At 62.4% G+C, this 22,204-nt stretch overlaps 2 protein-coding genes across 2 annotated transcripts; one reads left to right on the top strand and one right to left on the bottom strand.

Moving 5' to 3' along the window:
• The first annotated feature begins 461 nt into the window (after window positions 1-461).
• On the top strand, window positions 462-3,853 carry C1QTNF5 (C1q and TNF related 5). Its single transcript, XM_069788033.1, has 3 exons — window positions 462-1,019; window positions 1,933-2,165; window positions 2,763-3,853. Exons 2-3 carry the CDS (start codon window positions 1,952-1,954, stop codon window positions 3,278-3,280), a joined length of 732 nt encoding a protein of 243 aa, XP_069644134.1. The 5' UTR covers window positions 462-1,019; window positions 1,933-1,951; the 3' UTR covers window positions 3,281-3,853.
• A 6,281-nt stretch (window positions 3,854-10,134) lies between these two features.
• Window positions 10,135-14,065, bottom strand: RNF26 (ring finger protein 26). Its single transcript, XM_069788026.1, has one exon. It carries the CDS (start codon window positions 13,919-13,921, stop codon window positions 12,494-12,496), a length of 1,428 nt encoding a protein of 475 aa, XP_069644127.1. The 5' UTR covers window positions 13,922-14,065; the 3' UTR covers window positions 10,135-12,493.
• Between the last annotated feature and the right edge of the window lie 8,139 nt (window positions 14,066-22,204).

Here is a 22,204-nt window from a genome sequence, read left to right as displayed (position 1 = left end):
CTTGCCTGGCTGGGGTTACTGGGAGCAGGACCCACTCAGGTCAGCACCACTCTGCCCTCGCAGCTCAAGCCCACCTGGCTCCTTTGCTCTACGTATGTCCCAGCTGCTGCAAGCTGGCTGCGGGGCACGGGGACTGCCCCCCAGCCACAGGACCGCCCCACCACCCGGCATCTGACTGTGTCCGTTGGATGCACTCAATGCTGGAACGAGTTAAAGGCAAGCTAGGAGCGCCTTCAAAAGCCTTCGAAAGCCCGGCACAGTCCCAGCTTTGCCGCGTGCCCCGCAGTCACCTAGGGCTAGCCCTGCTTCCTGGCATGGCCGCAGTGCTGCTCTGCCTGCGCTTCCACCTGCCTGCTGCTGCCTGGCACATCCCTGCCCGCTCAGCCCCACACGCTGCCCCTGGGCCCTACGTCTGCACCCCCCGGCTGGCTCCTGCAGCTCCCTGTGGGTGCTCCTGGGGCTGGCACTGCTAGCCTGCGTGCGCCCCGCTGTACCCCTTGCCTCAGCCCTGCTGCCAGGGACAGCCCCGAGGCTGCCAGTCAAGGGACCTGCATGCCCCAAGGGCTCCCTCTCCCTTCTGCTTCTCCAACCCTGCCTGCCTTTGCCGGGTTTCCCTCCCTTGGCCTTTCTCTTGTTCCGCTTTCACTCTGCTGCCTGTTTCCTCCCATTTCCCTTCCCTCCGTCCTGCTGCCTGGGTGCCCAGACGTGTTCAGCCGAGGTGGCTTGCAGCCCGTGCCTCCTCTCCCTTTGCCAGGCTGTTTGTCTCGCTCTCCCTTCCCCCTGCTTACAGCACTTCTGACACCATGGGATTATTTTTCTTTTTCCCCTTGTCTTGTAGCTTTTGGCTCCCAAGGCCCTTGATTTCCTTTGGAGTTTGGGAGGAGAGACGTGAGGAGGAGGGGGGGGGTGGAGAGGCTGCCTTTCCTAGGGCCTTCGTCAGAGCGAAGTGGTCAGGAAGAGCCGCAGCCCTTCCACGCCGGAGAGCAGCAAGGCGCCGGGGCAGGAGCCGCAGGATCGCAGTGAGTGGGGCTACCCCGCTCTGTCTGCCCCACGCTGGGGGGAGCTGGGACTCGCCGGGGTCCTGGCTTCAGCGCCTGGGCGGAGGAGAGACACTTCTCTCCTCCTTTTCCTCTTTGTTGCAGCCGTCGCGTCCAGGAGGGGGAAGAGAGCGGCTTTGCTGGGGCAAGGCCACAGGGAGGGGGCCAGCGCCAGCCGCGGGGCTCCGCTCTCGCTGTGCTGATTGTGGGAAGGGCTGGGGGCAGCCCGGGCAGCAGGGTGGTCCCCAGCACCGGGGTGGTCCGGCACTGCTGAGGATGCTGCAGCCCCAGACAGCTGTGCCCCAGGGAGTCGGCCGGGCGTGGAGCGGAGCCACCGGCAGCAGGGATGCTGCCAAGGGCTGGGCCACGACGCAGCCCCACGCTCCCCGAGCTGCTGCCCGGCCGCGCACTGCCTGGATGCAACAATCCCACCCCATGCCCAGCTTGCAGCTCACCCGCTGCCCTCCAGCTGACACCCCAACAGTCCCCTGCCGGCACCCCCACGCACACCCATAGCCAGGCACGCCGCCAGTGTGGCAGCTCCCACCCCGAACAGCCCCCAGCCGCACGCACAGAGCTACTGCCTCCCACACGTGCCGCAGGTCCCCCCCCAGCTCCCCGGTCCCAGCACTCCCACGAACCGTCCCACCGCGGGGCGCGCCAGTGGGCTGCAGGACAATGCGGCAGCACAGCCGGCGATGGGGATGCTGCGGCAGGTGCGGCCAGCGGTCAGGCCTTGCTGTAGGGAGCAACTGAAAAGGCAAAGGGAGAAAGAAGGGAGGAACAGTCCCCCGCTGACCCCTCGCACCCGCTCCCTGCTGAGCACTGCAACCATGTTTCCCAGCCCTCTTCGCTGAGGTCCCCAGAGCCATTACCCTTCTCTGCCCCCTTCCAGCCCCTCCACGGCAGACAAGATGAAGCAGTTCTTCCTCCTCTTCCTCCTCGGGTTCATCACCAGCTCATTGCAGATCGAAGACAACAAGATCCCTGGGCTGTGCTCAGGGCAGCCAGGCATCCCAGGGACGCCGGGCCTGCATGGGGCCCAGGGTCTGCCAGGCAGAGATGGACGAGATGGCCGGGACGGGGCAATGGGGATGCCGGGAGAGAAGGGCGAGATGGGCCCTCCTGGTAAGAAAGGAGACATCCCGGCTGGGGAGGGGAACCTGCTCTTCCCTGCCTGTGGGGAATGCCCTCATGTCAGGGGGTGATCCCTGGATGCTGGCACAGCCCCACATTGCCAAACCAAGAGCGAATCGTGCAAAAGTGCCCCTTTCATGCCAGCACCGCCCCTTCGGTCCTGCCTGTGGTGACCCTGTGCTCCTGCAACAGGCAGCGGCTCCCCGCCACTGGCAAAACTGCATTTCTGCCCATCCCCACTGCCATCCTTCTCTTCCACCCCCTGCTTTACGAGGGCCCACCAAGCTGTCCCTGGAACATGGCTGCATCGTCCCCATCCTGGCTCCTGGGCTGGGGTTTCTCCCAGCCTGTGGGGATTTCTCTTGTCACTGTGCCCACTTATCACGTGCACCTAGCCTTCCCCACTTGTGCTGCTTCCCCAGGCAGAGCACTGGCCTTGGTGGGTATTCACCACCTGCGTCCTGTGGAAGGCTTGTAATCCTGAGGGATTGGGGCTGGGCAGAGGCCCTGGGGGAGGCTTGGATGGCAGTGGGCTGTGGTGGTGGCGATGGCTTAGAGGTAACCCTGTCCCCCTCCCGCCTGCCCCAGGAGCGCCCGGTCCCCGCGGGGAGGTGGGCAGCCCCGGCGTGGATGGCCTGCACGGTGAGAAGGGGGCGCAGGGCGAGTGCGCGGTGGCCCCCCGCTCGGCCTTCAGTGCCAAGCGCTCCGAGTCTCGCAGCCCGCCGCTGGCTGATCAGCCCATCCGCTTCGACGTCGTGCTCATCAACGAGCAGGGCCACTACGACCCCACGACAGGCAAGTTCACCTGCGAGGTGCCCGGCCTCTACTACTTCGCCGTCCACGCCACCGTCTACCGTGCCAGCCTCCAGTTCGACATCATGAAGAACGGCCAGTCCGTCGCCTCCTTCTTCCAGTACTACGGGAACTGGCCCAAGCCCACCTCGCTCTCGGGGGGGGCCTTGGTCCGCCTGGAGCCCGAGGATGAGGTGTGGGTGCAGGTGGGCGTGGGGGACTACATCGGCTTCTACGCCAGCGTCAAGACAGACAGCACCTTCACCGGCTTCCTTGTCTACTCCTACTGGCAAAACTCCGCCGTCTTCGCCTGAGGCTGCCCTCGGCTGCGGCCGGGGCCAGGGCGCGTGCCCCTTCCCAGCCACCGGCGCCCCGGGGAGAGCGGTGCCAGGGTCCGGCCGCGTGGGAGCCGGGACACCGGCACCCCCGCCCTGCTCCGCCGCTGCCGCCCAGCGCAGGGCAGGAACACGGCCCCTCTGCCACCCCAGGGGTGGCGGGGCGCATCCCTTCAGCAGCGCTGCGTAAGAGCGAAGTATTATCTCGGGCACCCGGCTCTGGGGCAAGACGCCCGCGCCAGGGAGCCGCAATAACCTGGCTGTCGTATGTTACTCGCCTCGGCACGCAGCGTAGCCCTGCTGGCACGGGCACGGAGCCCCGGCCCGTGCTGCCAGCTTCTTCCCACGCGCAGGGCGAGCCCGGGCTACCTGGCCGCTGGCACGGCAAGGGGCCCGTCCCGCCGCGGCCCTGGCATGCCCCAGGGCTACCAGCTGCCTTTCCCGTCAGCCCCGCTTCCCTGCCCTCCGGCCGCCCCGCCGCCTCCCCCTCCTCCTTCACCCTCACTAAAGGGGTCCTCGACCGTACCCTCAATAAAGGGCTCCTCAGCCACGCGTGTGCCTGCTGCGTGTGTGCCAGGTCCCGCCGGCTCCTCGGGGCGGCGGGGGGGGGACCCGGACCCGTGCCGGGCTCGCTGGGGTGCCGGCACCCCTCTGGGGAGGCTGCTGCCGGCAGAGCAGGGCTGCGCGGGTGCTGGGGACCCGCGGGAGCAGCGAAGGGGGCCGGCGGTACCGGGGGCCGGCAGGGCTGTGCCTGGGGGGGTCCCGGGCCGGGGGAGGGGAGGGGACGGTCCCAGGTCTCCGCCGCGGCGGCAGGGCCAGCGGGAGCCACTAGATGGAGGCATCGGCGTCCCTTATAGCGAGGGCACACGCCGCTGCGACAGCCCCCCCCCACTCCACACACACACATACGCACACGGAGAGGACCGACGCTTTAGGTGGGCGTGAGGGTCCCGTGGCCGCGAGGGCCACCCCGGTGGGAGCGGGCTTGCCCGGGGCGAGGCGGGGACCCCGGCCCGGGGGTAGGGAGCGAAGGCGGAGGGGGGGGGGGGGTGTATGTGCTGGCCCCGCGCTCCCGGGACAGGGCTTGCGGGAACCCCTTCCTGCCTGACACCGCCCCCCCCCTCTCCAGTGTGAACGCGGTGACCCGCCCCTGAGGAAGGTCCCTATTTTTAGCAGGGGAATGAAGAGCTTCCTCATTCCTGCCCAAAATAGGTCCCTGCGGGAACCAGCCAGGGAGGGGGCTTTTGGCCCGGGGCCGACCTCCTTAATGGGCCCTGCTGCTGGAGCGGGCTGCTCTGCCCGGCCGTGGGGTGGCAGCTGGGCTGGGCTCTTCTGACCATGCCAGTGGGACCTCGCAGGCCATCGCCAGCCCAGGACCCCCCTTACACGGCCAGCCAGCCACCTCTCCTCTGCCCCGGCTCCCCTGCTCCCCCCAAGCAGTGCTGTGTGGAGCTCCCAGGACCATGGCCAAGCCCATCTGGGATGAACAAATCCTGTGGCCCTGCTCACCTGCCTTGGCTGGGAGCTGGGGCACCCTGGCAGCAGCCGTGGGGGCTGTCCACAGCTCCCCACCCTAGGGCTGGGGACCATGCAGGGACCTGAGGCCAAGGGCATGTCACTCTGCAGCCTGCCTGGCTGTGTGGGTCTTGGGAGGGGGATGCACTGTCCAGCAGCACCAAGAGCCACCCCCAACCCATAGGGCCTGTGGAGGTGCTGGGACCAGGGGTGAAGCCTCGCTCCCCCCTGGGGTGCTGAGGGGCTCTGCTAGCCACCTTGCAGGCTCCTCTTCCCAGCCCCAGCTGCAGGATTGGGTTGCAGCGGAAGCGTCTGTTTGGGTTGACGATGGCCTTTTCTGTAAGCGGAGCTGGCCGGGGGCAAACAATGCCGCAGAGCAGATCGATGGCTGGCGCTGTTTATTCCGGGAGGAGGAAAATTACTTTTCTTGAGATAAGGCTAGGAGAGGTTGGGGGGGGGGGGGGGGGGTTGGGAGCATCCTCTGGTCCCTATCATGGTGTGGGGGAGCACAGCTAACAGAGGCAGCCACAGACATAGCACTTGGCACAGCAGTTTCTGGGCTCTACTTTCTTTGAGATGCTCTTGGTCTTCTGGACACTTTGTCAGGGACCATTGGGGGACTGCTGGGAACCCTCTGGGGAACATGGGGGTGTGCCTGCTGCCACCTGGGGAGGATGAGGAAGAGGATAAGGAAATGACAAGGATAAGGGAAGGAGAGCCACAGGAGACCTTGACTTCTGGCAAGTTTCTAGTAAGCTCCAGCTGATTCTGATGAGGTCTCCCAGCTGCCTCTGAGGAAGGAGTGCTTGAAGCCCCTGCTCCAGCTGAGCCCAGGTTAGGGAGGGGCCAGCATCCCTTAGACAGTGTAAGGCAGAAGCCTATATAAGAGCCAGGCTTAGCTCACAGGTACTGTAGTGCAGCTGATGGAGGCAGCAGTTTGTGCAGAAAGGTAAGCTGTTTTGGGTTTTGGGGGGTTTTGTGTGGTTTGGTGTTTTTTAAAAAAAAAAAAAAAAAGTGCCAGCACCTCTTCTCAGAGCAGCACACATGTCCTTGGCACACAAAAGTCACAGTTCCCAGTAGCTATTGGAGCAACTCTTCCTGCAATGCTGGAGGACACAGCCTGGCCAGCCCTGAGCTGCAGAGGGTGCTTGGGGCCTCTTGCTGGGGCTGGTGCACCTGGCTGACAGCCCGCAAGAAGTGTGCGGTTGTACACGTCCTGGAGCTGTGCTGCCAAGTGGAGGAGCTGCTGGAGGAGGTCAGCAGGCTGTGTGGCATCAGAGAGGGCATGAAAGAGATCAACTGGATCATCTCTGAGACCCTACAAGAGCCCAAACTTTCCACTATGGGCGCAGAGCACGCACCTGCCAGGTTCAAAAGTGGAAACACCCTCAATGGTGAAGGTTGTCCTGGTGACTCCTGGCAGCAGGAGGATGGCTTCTGGTCCACCCAAAAGCTTGCTGTTATGGCGTATATTCAGTGCCCTCATTGCTGATGAGAGGTGCAGGGAACACTCTCCAGTCATCTTCAGGTGACCTCTGCCAGCAGGGCAGCTGACCTGGTAAGGAGAGCTTTAAACTTGGAACGGCAAGGGAGGGGAAAATCCTCACTCAAGTGGGGATGGGGTGGGCAAACAAAGGGCTCGGGGCAGGTGAACAGCAGGAACTCTGTTACCAACAATACAGGACTGAAGTGGGGTCACTTCATCACAGGGGCACAGATAGGGCAGTGCCTGCAGGACAGCGTTGTGGACAAGCTCTCATGGCCCGCTGGGAAGCGGGCAAGTGGGGGGGTGGGCTGTGAGCACTTACAGGATTGCAGCTTCTTGGAGATGATGGCTGATGTGGCAGCTGAGGGGTGGATGATGGGTCAGGGTTAGCAGGCAGCCATGTGGGTGTCTGCTACATGCCACCAGATCAGCACACATCTTGCCTTCTTCAGGCATCTGGAAGAAACCCCATGTCGGCAGGCCCTGGTTCTTGTGGGCAGCTGGAATGCCCCCAATATCTGCTGGAGGGACAGCCTAGCAGAGCACAAGCAGCCCAGAAGGCTTCTGGAGCATGTTGACAACTGTGGGCATGGGTGATTGAGGAGAGCTGCTCTGCTGGGCCTCACAGGGAAGGAAGGACTGGCCAGGGAAGCTCAGGATTCTGAGAGAAGGAGGAAAGACAAAAAGCAGGACCACAACCCTGGATTTCAGGAATGCAGACACTGGCCTCTTCAGGGATCTGCTTGGGACAATCCCATGTCCTGGTGAGAAGGGGTATCCAAGAGGACCAAGGACCAGCTCCTCCAAACTCAAGCGGTTCATCCCAACAAGCAGGAATTGGAGGTGGTGGGTTATCTGTGTTGACCTAGGAGGAATAAGGAGCCTGTCTGAGCATGCAGGGATGGGGCTAGGGCCAGTTCAGCAAAAGGAAATGCCAAGTCCTGCACCTGGTAAAGAATAACCCTACCCACCAGCACACACTGGTGGCTAACTGACTGGAAAGCAGCTTCCCAGAGAAGGTTCTGGGGATCCTGGCAGGCAGCAAGGCTACTACAAGCCAGCAGTGTGCCCTCATGGCAAGGAAGGCCACCAGCCTCCTTAGGAGGAGCATTGCCAGCAGCTCAAGGGAGGTGATCCTTCCCCTCTGTTCAGCACCGATCAGGCACAGCTGCAGTGCTAGGTCCAGTGTTGGGCTCCCCAATATAAGACATGGACATACTGGAGAGAGTCCAGCAAAGGGCTGTCCACCTTCTACTGTGAGGATGATCAAACCCTGGCACAGGCTGCTCAGAGAAGTAGTAGAGTCTCCACCCATGGAGATATTCAGAACCCGACTGGCCACAGTCCTGCGCAACCTGCTTTAGCTGCCCCTGCCTGAGCAGGGGACTGGATGATCTCGAGGTCCCTGCCAGCCTCAGCCACTCTGTGTCCCTGAGGCCTTGCCACGCTCAGCACTGTGCCTCTGAGGTGCTGGGATTGTTGCTGTGTTCAGGGAGCCAGTGTGGCTCCCTGTGCCAAGCTGCTAATGAGGGAGCAAAGCTGGTGCCCAGGAGCAGCCCAAAGGCCCCCCGTGGTTCGGCTGCTGATCATCACCTGCTCCCTCCCTGACGGCCTGGTATCATTAGCTGCTCATGCTGCTGCGCATCTGCAGCGAGTGTCTGTCATGCCAGCTCCCTGCTGTCTGGCAGACGATGGCTGTTGTCCCCAGGCTGGGACTAGCGGCTTGTTAGAGCTGGGGTGTTGCAGCTGGGCTGACAAAGGGATCCCGGGGATTTTCCCAGGGCATGGGGGCCCCTGGTTTCAGCAAGCTGTCAGCCCCAACCACCCCAGTGCTCCTAAACTGGAGTAACCTAGCAGCCTCATGATCCTCCCTCCTCTGGAAAGAGAGAAGTGTCTTGGCATTGTCATGGGCTGAGACCAGCCCACTCAGCTCATGCGTGAGACTCTAAAGCAAGCTCTGGAGCAGGGAGTACCCCCGGGGACGCCAGATCTCATGCCCTGGGCTGGTCTGTGAGCATTGCTGCTGCTGGACATCCTCCCCAGGCAGTGCAGCCCTGCACCAAAAGCCACAGTGCCAGAGCAGGCAAGTCTGGCATGGCTGACCATCAGTCTCGGGGACCCTATGCATTGCCCATTAGCTAGGAGGTGGTTGCATTTTCCTCCTGTAATTGCTGGCTGCTTGGCCAGCGAGTGAGCCAAGTGTGTGCAGGATGGGTCCCGGGGGAAGGCTGTGTCCTTCACATCCTGTCCTTTCTTGGCAGGCTCGGCCGTAGTGGCCTGAGATGGCTGAACACCCTCTCAGTCCCCCACTGGGTCTGGCTAAGGGGTGGTGGGCTGGGAGCACCCTGCCCCTGCAGGGAATGGCAGACGTTCCCCTGCTGGCCCAGCCCCCCTGCCCCAGGGCAGCTCTGCAGCCCCCCCCCCCCCACCCCGGGGTGTCCAGCCTGCCTCAGCTTACACACCCTGGGAGACGGAGAGGAAGGCTGAGGAGTGCCTCAGTTTCCCCAGCTGTCACCCATCTGCAGACAGACTCCCACATGGCTTGGGCGGGCTGCCGGCATGGCCCTCCTTCCCGTGCCTGCACTATGCCTGGCAGAGCTGCACTCCTGCAGCAGATGTCTGTCTCTTTCTGGCCTCCTAGCAGCCCCCCCTCTCCCCACTGCGGTTTTCATCCTGGTTACAATTAGCTAGTTTGTTGGCGTGACCCTGCCAAGGCAGGTGAGTTCAGGGCAGGGTGAGCCAGAACTCCTGGGGTCTCTGCCCATCAGGGTCCCAAAACATTTTTCCACACAATTTACAAGGATGCTAGAGAAGCAGAGGGTGTTTAAAAGCATGCAGCAACCTGCCAGGAGCTCAGATCATGGCCAGGGAGTAACTCATTGTGCAGCAAATGCATCTGCTCACCAGTAGCCCAGCATGGCTGAGCCTGCCACAGCCTTTCTGCGAGGCAAGACAGAGCCCTGTGCTGCCTGCTGCTCCACAACTCCTAGTGCTTTGGGTGCTGCCTCCCTACCTGGGGCAGTCAGGCTCGCCAACACCCTCCATCGCGAGCAGCAGGACATCGAGGTGCCGAGGTCATGTGGAAGCAGGGATTACATGTCCCTGTGCATGTTCCTGCCAGCCTAGGAAATACTAATCCCTCTGCTTTGGGCTGCTCAGGCCCTGGGGAGCTCCAGCTCCAGAGAACCTGAGAACGAATCCCTTCGCTCCAGTACAGAGAGGAACTGCTCTTGAAAAGAGGTGAAGCTGTACGTACAAGCCCTTCTGCGAAGCAGCCGTTGCTTCTCTCCTTGCTAAACAGCTCAAAGTGACCTGAGTTAGGAGTAGAGAGAAGATGCCCACCAGTCCTGGGCCCTTGCCAGCAAGAGCTACCCCAGCTGCTCTGCCTGCTCCTGGGCCCAGAAGAGCCTGCGGCACCAAATGCATCTCCAGGCAAGATGCAGACATTAGCACTGGTGCCTTGCAAGCTGCATTCTCTGCCCCCGTGCATCGGCATATCCACAACCACCTCCTCTCTTGCTGTGGGTTAGCAGAGCAGGGGCTGGGGGGATGCCAGCCCTGGAAAGCCCACCCACTGTGTCTTCAGGTGTAGATTCATCTCCTGGGTGCCAGGCTTTTCTTGTGCAGCAGCCTGGCTCCAGGGTATTCCACAGCACTGCTTTTCTGGGTGCAAGCACCCGCAGACAAGTACCGCCTAGCTTGCTGGTGGTGTTGGCCTTCCAGCCGTAACCCCTGGTGTGGAGTGATGGGCTGGCTTCCTCTGGAGCCCAGGGGCAGAGGAGACCCCATCCCTCCAGAGAAAACCCTCCCCAAGAATGAGGCAGCAGGCAGCTTTTGGTAAAGGAAATTTTAATCTGCTCAGTATCTAGTCCATAGTGCAAAGAGTTAAACTTAAGGCAAAGCTTCCTCTTTTTTTTATAAACAGGCAGCAAACAAACAGGCCCTAAAACAATAAGCATGACTGCTATAATAGAAAAAGGGTTTGAGGGAAGAAACTGCAGTCCTGGGGAGGTGTCCTTCCCCCCTGTAATTCATGTAGGAAACATTGCACCCCAAGATCCATGAGCTGGTCCCGACCAAACACGGCCTGCAGCATGGCCATGCTCCTGCTCCCAGGTGTCTCTAGAGGCACACCCAGGGAAGGGTGTAGCTCCCTGGCTCCTCTTGCAGGAGGACCTCTGCAAGTGCCTGCAACAAGCTGGACCCTGGGGAACACAGCCTGTGGGGCCACATTTGCTGCTCTGGCAAAGGTTTGGCTACTCAACTGCAAGTGTCACTGGCTGCAGCCACAGGAGAGGTGGCTGGAGAGAAAACATTAACATGGGTGGTGTGTGTCTGGGGAGGCACAGGGACAAGAGGCTGAGTAACAGGGCTTGGGCAGGGAGCTTTGCATCCCTGCAAAGTGAGATGGAAGCAGCTGACAGCCCTGGGGCCAGGCCCTTCTAACACCCATTAGTGCTCAGGAGCCCAGCTTGGCCTAGGGAGTCCCTCCAGCCCCCAGCAAACACGGGGGCAACCAGCCCCTGCAGTGCCTCCCGGAGCAAAGCCACTCTCCAGCAAGATAGTATCTTGCCACAGCTCAGGTTTCCAGCACAGAGGCGTCTCCCAGCATGGCCTGGCCTCTCTGCTGCCTCTGTTTTGGCTCAAATCACTAATCAAGAAGGAGAATAGAGAAGGAAGACCATGCCAGCCACCCTCAGGCTCTTGGCTTGCAGTCCAGGAGTCAAGACTCTTTCCAGTCTGGCTCCAGCCAAAATTGGCTGTGGCGCATGGCTGACCTCAGGCAAGCAGCTGGAAAAGGAAAAGCTGTTTAGTGTAAGGCCCTCTCACAGCCCAGTAATTTCTTGGAATGGTGCTGGTTGACCAACCTGGGAAGAGCCACCTCTGGCCTCCCCAGCCAGGATCAAATGCCCTCCTTAGACTTCAGGGGACACTTTTTAAATAAAACTAGCTACATTTCTGACACAGTAAGATAGAACAGCAGTGTAACCCTGCCCTAATCAAAGATAGCCTTGGTCCTGGCACTGCTCCACGCACACAACTGCAGATCGGCAGCACGGATATGCAGAACTTGTGCCTGGAGCTGGAATGTGTTAGTGGGCTCCCAGAAGCTTTGGGGTGTCCCCTCTCTTCCCAAAGAGTTACTCCCTCTTGCCGGCCCAGCCTGGGAAGCAGCAAGCAAGCACTAGTGTGAACCACCCAGTTCCATGGCACGCTGAGCCTGAAGAAAATGTGTATTGCCTAGAGAGGATTCTCCAGCATTGGCTCAGACATGTGCTGCTGCTGCCAGGGCTGTGAGCACTGGCCAGCCAGCCACCCCTTAGGTTCCCCAAGCAGCACCACCGCCCCTGCAGAAAGAGTAACTCTCTCCAGCCTCCCCATGTGAGAAACCTGATGTGTGCTTGCTAGTCTTGCATAGGTGATGCGTGGAAGCGGCAGCAGCACTGAGCTCTGCAGTCAGCTGGCCTGCAGGGAGCCCACATTCATCTCAGCTCCTCTTTGTCCTGGGAAGGGGAATAGGAAGCTCAAAAACCAAAGCCACAGTGGCTGAGATACTGAGGTACCCCAGAAACCCTGCTCTTCTCCAGCTGAGAGCCAGGCTCAGCCCTCTGGAAGCACAGTCTAAAAAGCTCAAGTGTGCTCATTGGTCTCCTAGGGCCTTGCAAAAGGGGCACACTTCCTTCCCAGGGAGCTCCCCCACTTAGGTGGTGGGAGGAGGAAACAGAGGCCTGAATGCAGTATGCCAGGTAGTTTTCTGGTCAGACCTTGGGAAAAACCCTCCTTTGCCTTGCACCAGCCCGTGATTCCCAAGAGGGCACAGCCTTTAACCTTTCCATCAGCTTTGGCTAGGAGGGACAAGAGCATCTTTCTGCACTCCACTTTGGATCTCAGACTGCTGCAGGCTTGAGGCAACAGGCCCTTAAACAGCAAAAGTTGTCAACAAAAAAAGGTAACTCTTTCAGCCTGCTGCAGAGATCAGTTATTGTGCTTGCTAGCAAGAGCTACAATCTAGTTACGTAGCAAATGCGGCTAGCAGACACCCCCCAACAGCCTTTTGCCCTTTCAGCGCCATCCTTAGTTCTTTGGAAGCTGCTCAAGGCAGCTCTGGGAAGTTCTGCTTCCCGGCAAGAGGCAGACAGGGGTGCCCTTGACCTCCTGGGAAAATGACCCAAGCTACCCACGCCTTGGGCTCACAAGTACACATTGAGCGTCTGGAGGATCATCTGGCGGCACAGTGGGCAGTTGCGCTGGTAGATGGCCTGCTGCAGGAGAACTTCTGTGCACTCCTGACACAGGCACAGGTGCCTGCAGGGCAGAAGCAGGACTGTCTTGGTTTGGTCTTGACAGATGACACATTTCTTACGTTCCTCTTGTTCTTTCAGGAGCATCCAGGGGTCATCATCCGGAGTGCCCTGACCATCTGCAGCTGCTGCATTCAGCTGCTGCCTCCTCGGAGCTTTGCCCCAGGAGGTGCTCGGTTCCTCCCTGGGCGGCTGGAGACGCTGTCCTGCCACAGCACTTCGACTCAGAGCAGGACGCGCCTGTGGTACCTGCTCCACATTCAGCTGGCCCTCGTGCTCGGCTGGCAGCTGGCCGACCCCTGCCAGCACCAGCCTGCTGGGGACTGTGGGTCTCGGGGCCGGTGCAGCTGCCCCTCGCTGGTTGCTTTCCTGGTTCATCATTCTGCCTCCTCGGCTCCAGTTGGTCACCTGCAGGCTCCAGTCCACCAACCTGCGCCAGGCCTGAGAGGTCATGGCCATACCCAGCGTCAGGACCGCCACCTGATAGAGCCGCCACACATCCCGCTGCAGGCGGTGGTAGGAAGGCAGCGTGTTGAAGTAGCCCAGCACGTAGCCTGTCAGTGTCCACAGCAGTCCAGGGTTGAAGACAAAGGCGCTGACAACAATAATGAGGAGGAGCAAGCCCAGGCCATAAATATTCACGAAGAAGATGTTGATGAAGAGCTCGGCGACGGAGGCCAGGAGCTCGAAGGCCAGCTGGCAGGGCGACCACAGCAGGATGGACACGGCGATGGCTCCGCTGGAGATGTGCGCGAGGAAAGCGGCCAGCAGGTCCGTGACTCGGAGGAAGGGGCCGGCGACGGAGTCCCACAGGGCTGCAAGCAGGGTGAAGAGGTTCTGCGTGCCGATGAGGCACACGTTGATGAGGCTGTTGACGAGGTAGGCCAGCAGGCTGGTGCCGATGGCCAGGCCCTCGCAGACCTGCCTGGCCAGGGCCTGCCCGCAGCCCAGCAGGCCGCAGAGCCCGCGGTGCAGCAGCTCCTTGCACCGCAGCGTCAGGTGCGAGAGGAGGTGCCCTGCCACCTTCAGCCCCTCCAGGCCGCAGCAGCAGCCCCGCAGCAGGCCGGCCAGCCCCTGCAGGGCGCCCACCGCCAGGCAGCAGGCCGCCCGGGCCAGGGAGGCCAGCGAGAGGAGCAGCCCGTCCCAGCAGGCCAGCGCCCCGGCGGCCGCGGCGGCGGGGAGGCTGCAGGCCGCGGCCAGCAGCCAGAGCAGAGCCGACACCAGCGAGGACACCAGAAAGAAGTTCACGTCCAGCACCAGGACCAGCAGGTCCAGGGCCATCCGCAGGCCGCGGAGCAGCACGAACAGCAGGTCCATGGCGGCCGGCGGGCCCGGGCTGCGGGCCAGGCACCCCGCCGGGGCCCGTACGGCGCCGTCAGCCGCGGCCCGCTAGAGGCCCCCCGGCGCTGGGCGCCGCCATCTTCGCTCGGGCTGCCGCGCGACGCCGGCCCAATCGGCGGCGAGGGCCGCGCCTCTCCCCGCCGCCCATTGGGCGGTTCGGAGGACGCGACGGGGGCGCGGCCGCTGGGGGCGTGACTGCTGCTGGGTGGGGCGCCTGCGGCTGGGGAGGTGCCCCGCCCACTACAGCGCATTTAAAGGGCTAGCGGCGCTCGTTTAACCGTGGCGGCGCCGCGGAGGCCAGGGCAGCCCGGGCCCGCTCCCAGCGGAGGGCGGCCGGGACACGGTACGCACGGGCACGGCCGGGGCCTGAGAGCGGCCCCCTCGCCCTGGTTCCGAGCATTAGCACGGGGGGCACCACCACCCACGGGGTCCCTGGGGCCACACCTGTGATGAGAGGGTGACAGCCTCAGCCTTGGCACGGGGAAGGTTTGCGCTTGCTAGCGGGGTCCCTGGGGCAGGAGTGTTTGGGACAGGGTCAGTTCAGGGCAGCACCGCTTTTAGCCCACCAAGCGGTTTCCTGCAGGATGTCCCAGAATAAACTCATGGCCGGGGCCTGGCCCGAGCTTACAGCCCCAGAGCAGCTCCTGCCAGCTCCTGGGCAGGGCGCGGGGCTGCCCATGTCTCTGGCCTTCGCTCCACTGTGCCCCAGGAGGTGGTCCAGCCCCACCGCCCTGACGGTGATGACAAGCTCAGGAAAATCCAGCCCTGGAGCCCAAGGCTTTTTAAGGAAGGGGAGAGCGAGCGGAGCGGATGACCCATGGGAAAGACATCTGCAGCCCCGAGAGGCACCAGCCAGCGCGGGGCCAAGGAGGGAAGCACTGCACCCCTGGGCAGCAAGGGAGGAGCCCCGAGGGAGCAGGATGCTGGGGTACCCTTCGTGCGGCTGCCTGCCCCTTCCCCTACGTTTTCTCCCCGTAACACCCTGAGCCGGGGCAGGAGCTGGGGCTGGAGCCGGAACAGGGGGCATGTCCCGGCACACTCTGCGTGCACTGATGCTGCTTGGTGCCATCCAGCTCTTCTCGAGCTGCAGCACTGGCTGGGCTGACAGGATGGCAGTTCTGTGCATGTCTGTCTGTCTGTCTGTCCCTGCCTGGGGTCTGTCCTGCCGGCTGGCTCCCTGCTAGCCCCATCCCCTCCCTGCCTGGTCGGTTTTGGCCATGGGCTCCCTCGCAGCGGGTGCCTGGATCCCCCCCGGTGGCGTGTGCACCCATGCCCACGTGACAGAGACAGGATGCTTTCAGCATTTATGGTAATGTTTGGATTTCTCATTGCTTTACCAAACAGGAGAAGGAAAAAAAGAGCCAAGCCAAGGGCTGGACATGCTCCACTCATTCCCTGCCTCCGGCCACGCACCTGCCACCCCCTCCCTGCTCCTGGTGCCTCCCTGGGCCTCTGCCATGACCAGGGCACTGTGCCCCAGCAGGGTCCCCACTGCAGGGCTGGAGAGCTGTAGGCGCTGCAGGGTTTAGAGGTTGTGGCTCCATAGCAGGGCTTCTCCATCATTGCTCCATGCTCTGGGAGGCGGAGGGGAGCCTGCGCCTGCTCTCCTCTGCTGTAGGGTGTCTGCCTTTGCAGCATCCAGACCTGCTGGAGAGAGGTACAGGGCTCAGGCACCCTGACATGGGGTGAGGAGGGCTGCAGGGGGCTTGGGAGCACCCGGGAGATGGGTTCGGGTTGGAACACCGATTTGGCTGGAGCAGAGTAGAGCGGGACTCCTGGTGGAGGGGCTGTGGTGCAGGGACAGAAAATGCCTTCCGGGGGCACTGACAGGGTGCCTGGCAGCTGGGCTATGGCCAGGACCCCTCCTTGCGAGGAGAGTCCCTCCAGCTGTCCCTGCACTTGCTGGAGGTCTGGGCATGATGCCACTGCACTCCCAGCTGTGCCAGGGGCAGCTGTCAGCAGCAGGACAGGATGGGCCCCTCTTGTGAGCCCTCTCCCCTCATCAGCCTCTCCGTGCTCATTAGGCACAGTGTAGACAGGGCTCTGCCATGAACCAGGCTGCACTGGTGCTAACCGGGGCCACCACAGCCCACCCTGAGGGAGCAGGAGCCTGGGATGTGTGTGCACCCCTGCCTGCCTGCCCTGCAGGCAGCGCTGCCTACAGACCCAGGGCCGGCCAGGGGCTGTGCAGTGCACCGGCTGTGCTGGCACCGAGCCTGGCCGCGGGGCTGCTGCTGCATCATGCCTCTGAGCTGCCTTCCCGGTGCTGAGCTCACTGCAGCCGGGCAGCTAGCTGCCCCGCATTTCGGGAAAACAGAGCAGCCAGAGGAAACCAGCCATAGGGCTGCCTCGGCCCTTGGAGCCACTGTGTCCTTGTGGCTTTTAGCTGGAAGCAGAGGGAGGGAGGGAACAACCCCGGGGCTGGATGTCACGGTGCTTGAGGAGCTCTCTGGAGCCCAACGTGCTTGGGGGGGAATCAGGACCCTGTGCTCTGGGATCCAGGCTGTGTGGAGCCTGGGGCCAGGCTAGCAGCGCTAAGGGTGCCTTGCATCACACCCTGGGCAGGTCCCAGCAGACTGGCTGGGAACAGGCTGCGGGTGGCAGTGGAATGGGAAAATTGAGGCAGACAAAGGGCTGGAAGCACAGCCTGTGGCCACGGGTTGGGAGATGGTGCTGGGGACCGACACGGCTCCCTCCGGGCCTTCCTCTGCAGGGGGACATGCAGCTTCCCCAGCCCCAGCATCTTCCCCTGCCTCCCTAGGCTCTTGCTGTATGGGCACGTCCTGCCCTGCCGCTGCCCTCAGGCAGGAAGAGTGTTTCTGGGGTGCGGGTCCTGCTGGCATCACACCAGCAGCCCCAGCACACTCACGGCTGGCCCGGGGAAGCTGGGACCATCCCCAGGGTGCCCTCGCCTGCAGACCCCCGCAGCCCTGGTGCCAGGGAGAAGCCAGCCAGTCCGGTCCTCCGGGGTGCTGCCAGCAGCCTTACCTCGGGTCCCCTCAAGATGCCCTTGTCGAGGGCTGGGCAGGTGCCTCAGCGTGGCAGCGGGTGCCTGCAGCCCCTATGCTTGCAGGCCAGGCTGGAACAAGAGCTTATTCCGGTGCATCCGCTCCAGGAAAGTCCCCTGTCTCCACTCGGGCTCAGCTCCAGGATGGCATGGCTTGCTCTTCCTTTGGCCTTTGCCTAACCTTGGAGGTGTAGGTGATGGTATCCCCCACCGCACGCATCCCTGCTGGCAGGGAACAACTGCCGGCATCCACCCTGTGTGCCACATGACCAGGGCTGCCAGAGGGAGCCTGTGAGAAGGCTTGGGAGCCGGAGGGCACCCATGTCCCCCAGCGTCCCTGGCAGTGGGCACCTTCCCTGCCTTTGTTCGCCCTGCAGACTGCTGGAAGAGTGGGAACACAAGGGCTGCCTGCCGTGTTTCTGGAGGTCTGTGTGGTTCCCCACGAACGGAGCTGGGATATCTCTCTTCTCCTGGAGCCCAGCCAGATGGCCCTGGGAAAAGCAAGTCCTCTTCCATGGGAAAGTCCTGCAAGGAGAAATCCCTGCTCAGCCTGGCCAGCCCCACATTTCCCCTGGGCCCTGGTGTTCTGGTGTGTCCCCGATGCTGTGGGGCTGAGCAGGGTGCAGGGCCTGTGGCGTGGGGAGGTAGCACGGGGACTGCACTCTGCTTGCTGCCTTCTCCCAGGCAGCCCTTGTCTGCTCTCACTCCTACTCCCTGTGCCCTCACAGCAGCAGGGAGCCTTCCCCAAGGCCCTCCAAAGGGATCCTCCACAGCTCATGGGTGCGAGAGGGGCTCCCCCAAAGCTGGGGCTGGCCTCACCACCTGCCTGGGACTAATCTCTCATTATGCTTTCTTGCAGTTGCTCCTAATGAGCTGTCCCGAGGAAGCCCCAAGACCTGCAGACAAAGCCGGGATGAAGACTTCACCACCTGGGGCCACAGGCAAGCGCTTGGGGTGATGCTGGGCCCCTGTGCTGGCTTCTCCTCCCTTCCTTGGCTGTGAGGAGCGCGCCACTCAGTGACACCGCAGCGAGCCAGGAAAGCTGGGTAACATGGAGTGCAGGGTTGGGGCATTCCTCCCGTCCGTTCCTCCAGGGACCCATGGGATGAGAGCCATGGTTTTAGCAGAGGCGACAAATGAGTGGGGCCGGGACCCCCGCCTGCCTCCCTCTCGGCCCAGCAGCCCATGCCACGGGGCAGCCCATGCCGCGGGGCTGCTGCACGGGTGCTGGCGGCAGCTGCTCCTCCCGGGCATCCTGCTGCCTGCTGGACCCCCACCGGCCGGGCGCATAATCCGCCCCATTGTGTGGGCGAGTGCCTGGCCCCGGCCCATCTGGCGCCAAGACAATGGGGCCTTTTTCCGGCTGGTGCTGGGGGGGGAGATGAACTCGGAAGTCTTCCGAAGGAAAAGGCTAGTTTATAAATAGTTGTCCCCGGGCTCCCAGCTTCCCCCTGCTGCCCCATCAGCCCCCATCCCAACCAGCCCCAGCCCCAGCGCCTGCCCTCGCACCGAGGCTGCACAGCACCAGGGCTGGGACACATACATGACCAGCCCAGCCTGGGTCCCTGCATGCAAGTGAGAGGGCAGTACGTGGCTGTTTGCACGCTGTCCCAGGGCTGCACCTGCTCTGGGTCGTGGGGAGCCTGTACCCCTGGGATGTCGAGTGACAGGCCAGCCCTGGGTGGAGGACTCCCTCCCCCTGCGCCTTGGCGGTGGCCGTCAGCTGGCTAAGGTTTCCCCAGGCATGCTAGCTCCCCCAGCTATCCTTGTCCGTCCACCCCACACACAGCGAGGGTCCGGCCCCCAGGGCAGGGCTCAAGGGGAGGGCCGCACAGCTCCACAGCCTTCCTCGCCACTCCTGAGCGGCTCCCTGTGGAGCGCGACCAAGCCCCTGTCACTTGCACGCCACAAGCCAGGCCTCGCAGGGAAGCTGGAGCCCTGGGGCTTTTGGTTCCGTCCTCTGACAGCGGCATCATCACCGGGACAGATGCCTGTGCTTTGCATGACGTGGGGCTGGGTGACCCTCACCAGCTTGGCTCCTCTTTGGGGCTTTGCCACTGCTCTGGATCCACTGAGCACCCCGCCATCTCTGCACAGCTGCCCCGGGAGATCGCGCTCTTCTAGCACAGAAATCCAGATGTCACCTTCCTTCCCCCGTCCGCTCACATCCTTCCTTCTTCCACCCGCCCAGCCCCTCACCCGCCTCCCACTCCTAAACAAAGGCCCCGTAGCCATGGTTAATAATCCCCACATAAAGGCTTTGCAGAAGAGGAGAGGAAGGACAGGAGATACACAAAGAAGCCGCTGGGAGCCCAGCCGAGGAAGGAGGGGTGGAAGAAGGCTTTTTCCTGAGCTGTACGACAGAGGCATCCAAGAGGGCTCCCAGAGGTGGACAGAGATGGGGTGGAGGTACCCCAAGGCAGCTTTGCCCTCATGGCACATCTGATACCCCACCCCTCATGGTCTTCCACCCAGGGAATGGGGAGCCAGAGGTCAGACAGCCCAGGCAGGTCCCTGTACTTACCCCAGACTGCAATGCATTGCATGAGCTCTAAAGCACCCCAAAATGCAGCACCAGGGACCAGTGGGAAGGTGCCCTGGGGGGTTTCTGCCCAGAGGTAGTGAGCCTCAGCACTGCTGTGCCCCAGCGGCGGGGAAGCGGCTGGCCGTTCCCGGGCGGTGTGGGAAAGCACGGCCCTGGCCTGCATCCTGTCCCTTCCCCGGGGAGCAGGGCCCCTCTCGGCCCTGACGGTGTTGTGTGAAGAGGTGCAGGCCTGGGCGGACGCGGCAGCCGTCTTCCGCCCTGCACGGCTGCCTTTCATCCACCCTGGAGCTGCGCAGGAAGCCAGCGCCAGCCGACAGCTCATTGCTCACCGGCACAGGCGGGGAGCGTGCTGGAAGACAGCTGGCACACAGGGCACCCCAGGTACCCCGCAGACCCCTCCTGAGCCACCTGGGCTGCTCTGGGCCCCATCGGCATGGTTGGGGGCTGCAGGGGCTGGGGAAGGCACGGGGTGCCCATCCCCACCTGGGGCATGCTGAGCAGCATGTCAGGGCGCGCACAGGCAGCAGAGCAGAGTGCTGCCTGCCGGCACGGCCCACACTGGCGCCAGCTCCCTCCAGCAGCATCGGCAGGACCCAGCTGAGCCCCAGGGGTCTCACTGGGAGAGCAGGGAAAAGTGGAAGGGGCTGAGATGTGTGCTGGGATGCAGCCTGTGCTCAGTCCCAGGCCCCATGCCTCCTCTGCACGCTGGCCATCGCTCCCCTCTGGCTGCGGAGAGCCAGGCTCAGTGGGAGCCAGAGAAAGGCAAATGCAATTACACACTCCCAGATCGTGCCTGCAACCTGCGATGCTCAGATAACACCAGGGTAATCAGCCCTGCCCCGGGCAGGCTGTGCCCGCAAGCTGTCCTGCAGTCCCCAGGTTTCCAGCAGAGAGGAGCGACTGTCCGGCAGCTCTGCCAGGGGCCGGCAAGCCCCACTGCTCCCTGGGGCAGAGCCACCTGCCTGGGCACAGCCTCTCACCTGAGACATGGCAGCAGGGTGGAAGGAGGAGAGCGCTGGGAGCCGTGGGGGCGCCGGACACTTGTATTCCTTCGGCTATCAGAGTGAGAGTGGCTCCGTGTCTCAGCTGGGGGGGGACATGGGAGCCCTGACCTTCCCACCCTGGCTGTGTGCGTGGGACCAGGACACGGGAGCCTAATCCACACTGTTTGTTTGCATAGCAGTGAATGGGGGCCGAAGCCAAATCCATTAAGCAAGCAAATAAATAAGGCGGCGTGAGATAAGGCAGCAGAGAGGGAAGATGAAGGTGGCCAGCCCGCTGCGCTCCCCACACAGAGACCCCAAGCCCCCTGGGTGCCGCACACAGCGCCGCAGGGCGATTTCACGCCAGCTGTGAGGGCAGCAGGGCCTTGCTTTCAAATCCTGCCCGTCTTCCCCAGAACCATTAGTTCGGTAGGAGAAAAAAAGATTTTTTTTCAAAGTTAAACGGTCTGAAAAGTAGAACTGGAGGCACGGCCGCTGCAGTAACAGCGGGAGGCTGTTTCAGGGTGGCATGCTCCCCACCACAGCGGTTGGCTAGCCTGTTTTCTCCAGGGAGGGGCATTGCCCTTTCCAACTGCTGGGAATTTTCTGCGGAGGTTTTATTAGCAACATTTTGCTTTATTTTTAACACAGAATAAAAGTTAGCACCAGAACAAAATGCACCAGCAGTGTGTCATCTGGGTTCTCCCGCTTGGTTTTTTTGACTTGGTGGCTGCTTTCCCGCGGGAAAGTGGGACCCCTCGGGCCCTCTTCCCTTGCAGGGTGGCGATTGCAGGGCTTAAATCACGGGTTTTTTGTGCAAAATGGAACATGCCTTTGCCTCCTCTAAGGGGAGCAGAGCCTGAGGCTCCTCAAGTGTTGCATCCTGCCCTTTGGAGGGAAAGTGTGGTGAGGATGTTGTCAAGGGGTCCCCAAGGCCTGGGCACCCTCTCAGGGGGTGGCTGTTCCCACTGTAGACAGGGAGCTCCGGCCACCTTTGTCTGCAAGAGCATCCCACACTGCAGCCGTGGGGCTGGAGAGCAGCTCGCAAGCAGCCTGCGCATGATGGCACAGCTCCCTTGCACTTGTTCCTTCCAGCAAACGCGGCGCCTGGGAGGAGGCCTCCCCTTCTGCACCGGCAATGTGAGGGCTACAAGCCTTATCACTCAGCATTGCCATTTTAAGCAGCCAATCTCATGGGGAAAAATTTAATCATTTCTGGTGAATCATCAAGTCTATTTGGCTGGGAAAATGTTGGGGGGTGGTGGTGGCAGGCCAGGCACGCAGACGAGGCAGGAGAAGGGCATGGGAAGGGCTCCTGCATGGCACCGGCAGGGGAGTGGGCCTGGGGCTGGGGGCCAGCACAGGATTGTTGGGGCTGGAGGGGCTGGCGGTACGGGAGGAGCTTGGGGATGCCTGGGAGGAATGCTGTGGCTCAGGAAAACCTGCAACCCCACCCCGGAGCGGCTCAGGGTGGTTGGAGAGATGCAGCCCATGCTGCCTGGGGCCTGGAGAGCAGCTCACGCTGCAGGAAAAGCAAGCGGAGGGGAGAAGAGAAATATGCAAAGGTTCAGAGCCCCTGGGCCGAGAGCTGGAGGAGAGCGCTCTTGCTGCTCCTGGGAGACGCTGGGGCAGCCATGGGCCTGTCCTCAGGCAGGGTGAACGCGAGTCAGCGAGCTTCAGGAGTCCTGTGTGAATGGAGAGCAAGAGTATGGGAGGCAGAAGGG

Source organism: Haliaeetus albicilla, chromosome 7 (assembly GCF_947461875.1).
Source record: "Haliaeetus albicilla chromosome 7, bHalAlb1.1, whole genome shotgun sequence".
NCBI lineage: Eukaryota > Metazoa > Chordata > Aves > Accipitriformes > Accipitridae > Haliaeetus > Haliaeetus albicilla.
The sequence above is the reverse complement of the archived record's forward strand: the minus strand, read 5'-3'. Positions and strand labels throughout refer to the sequence as shown.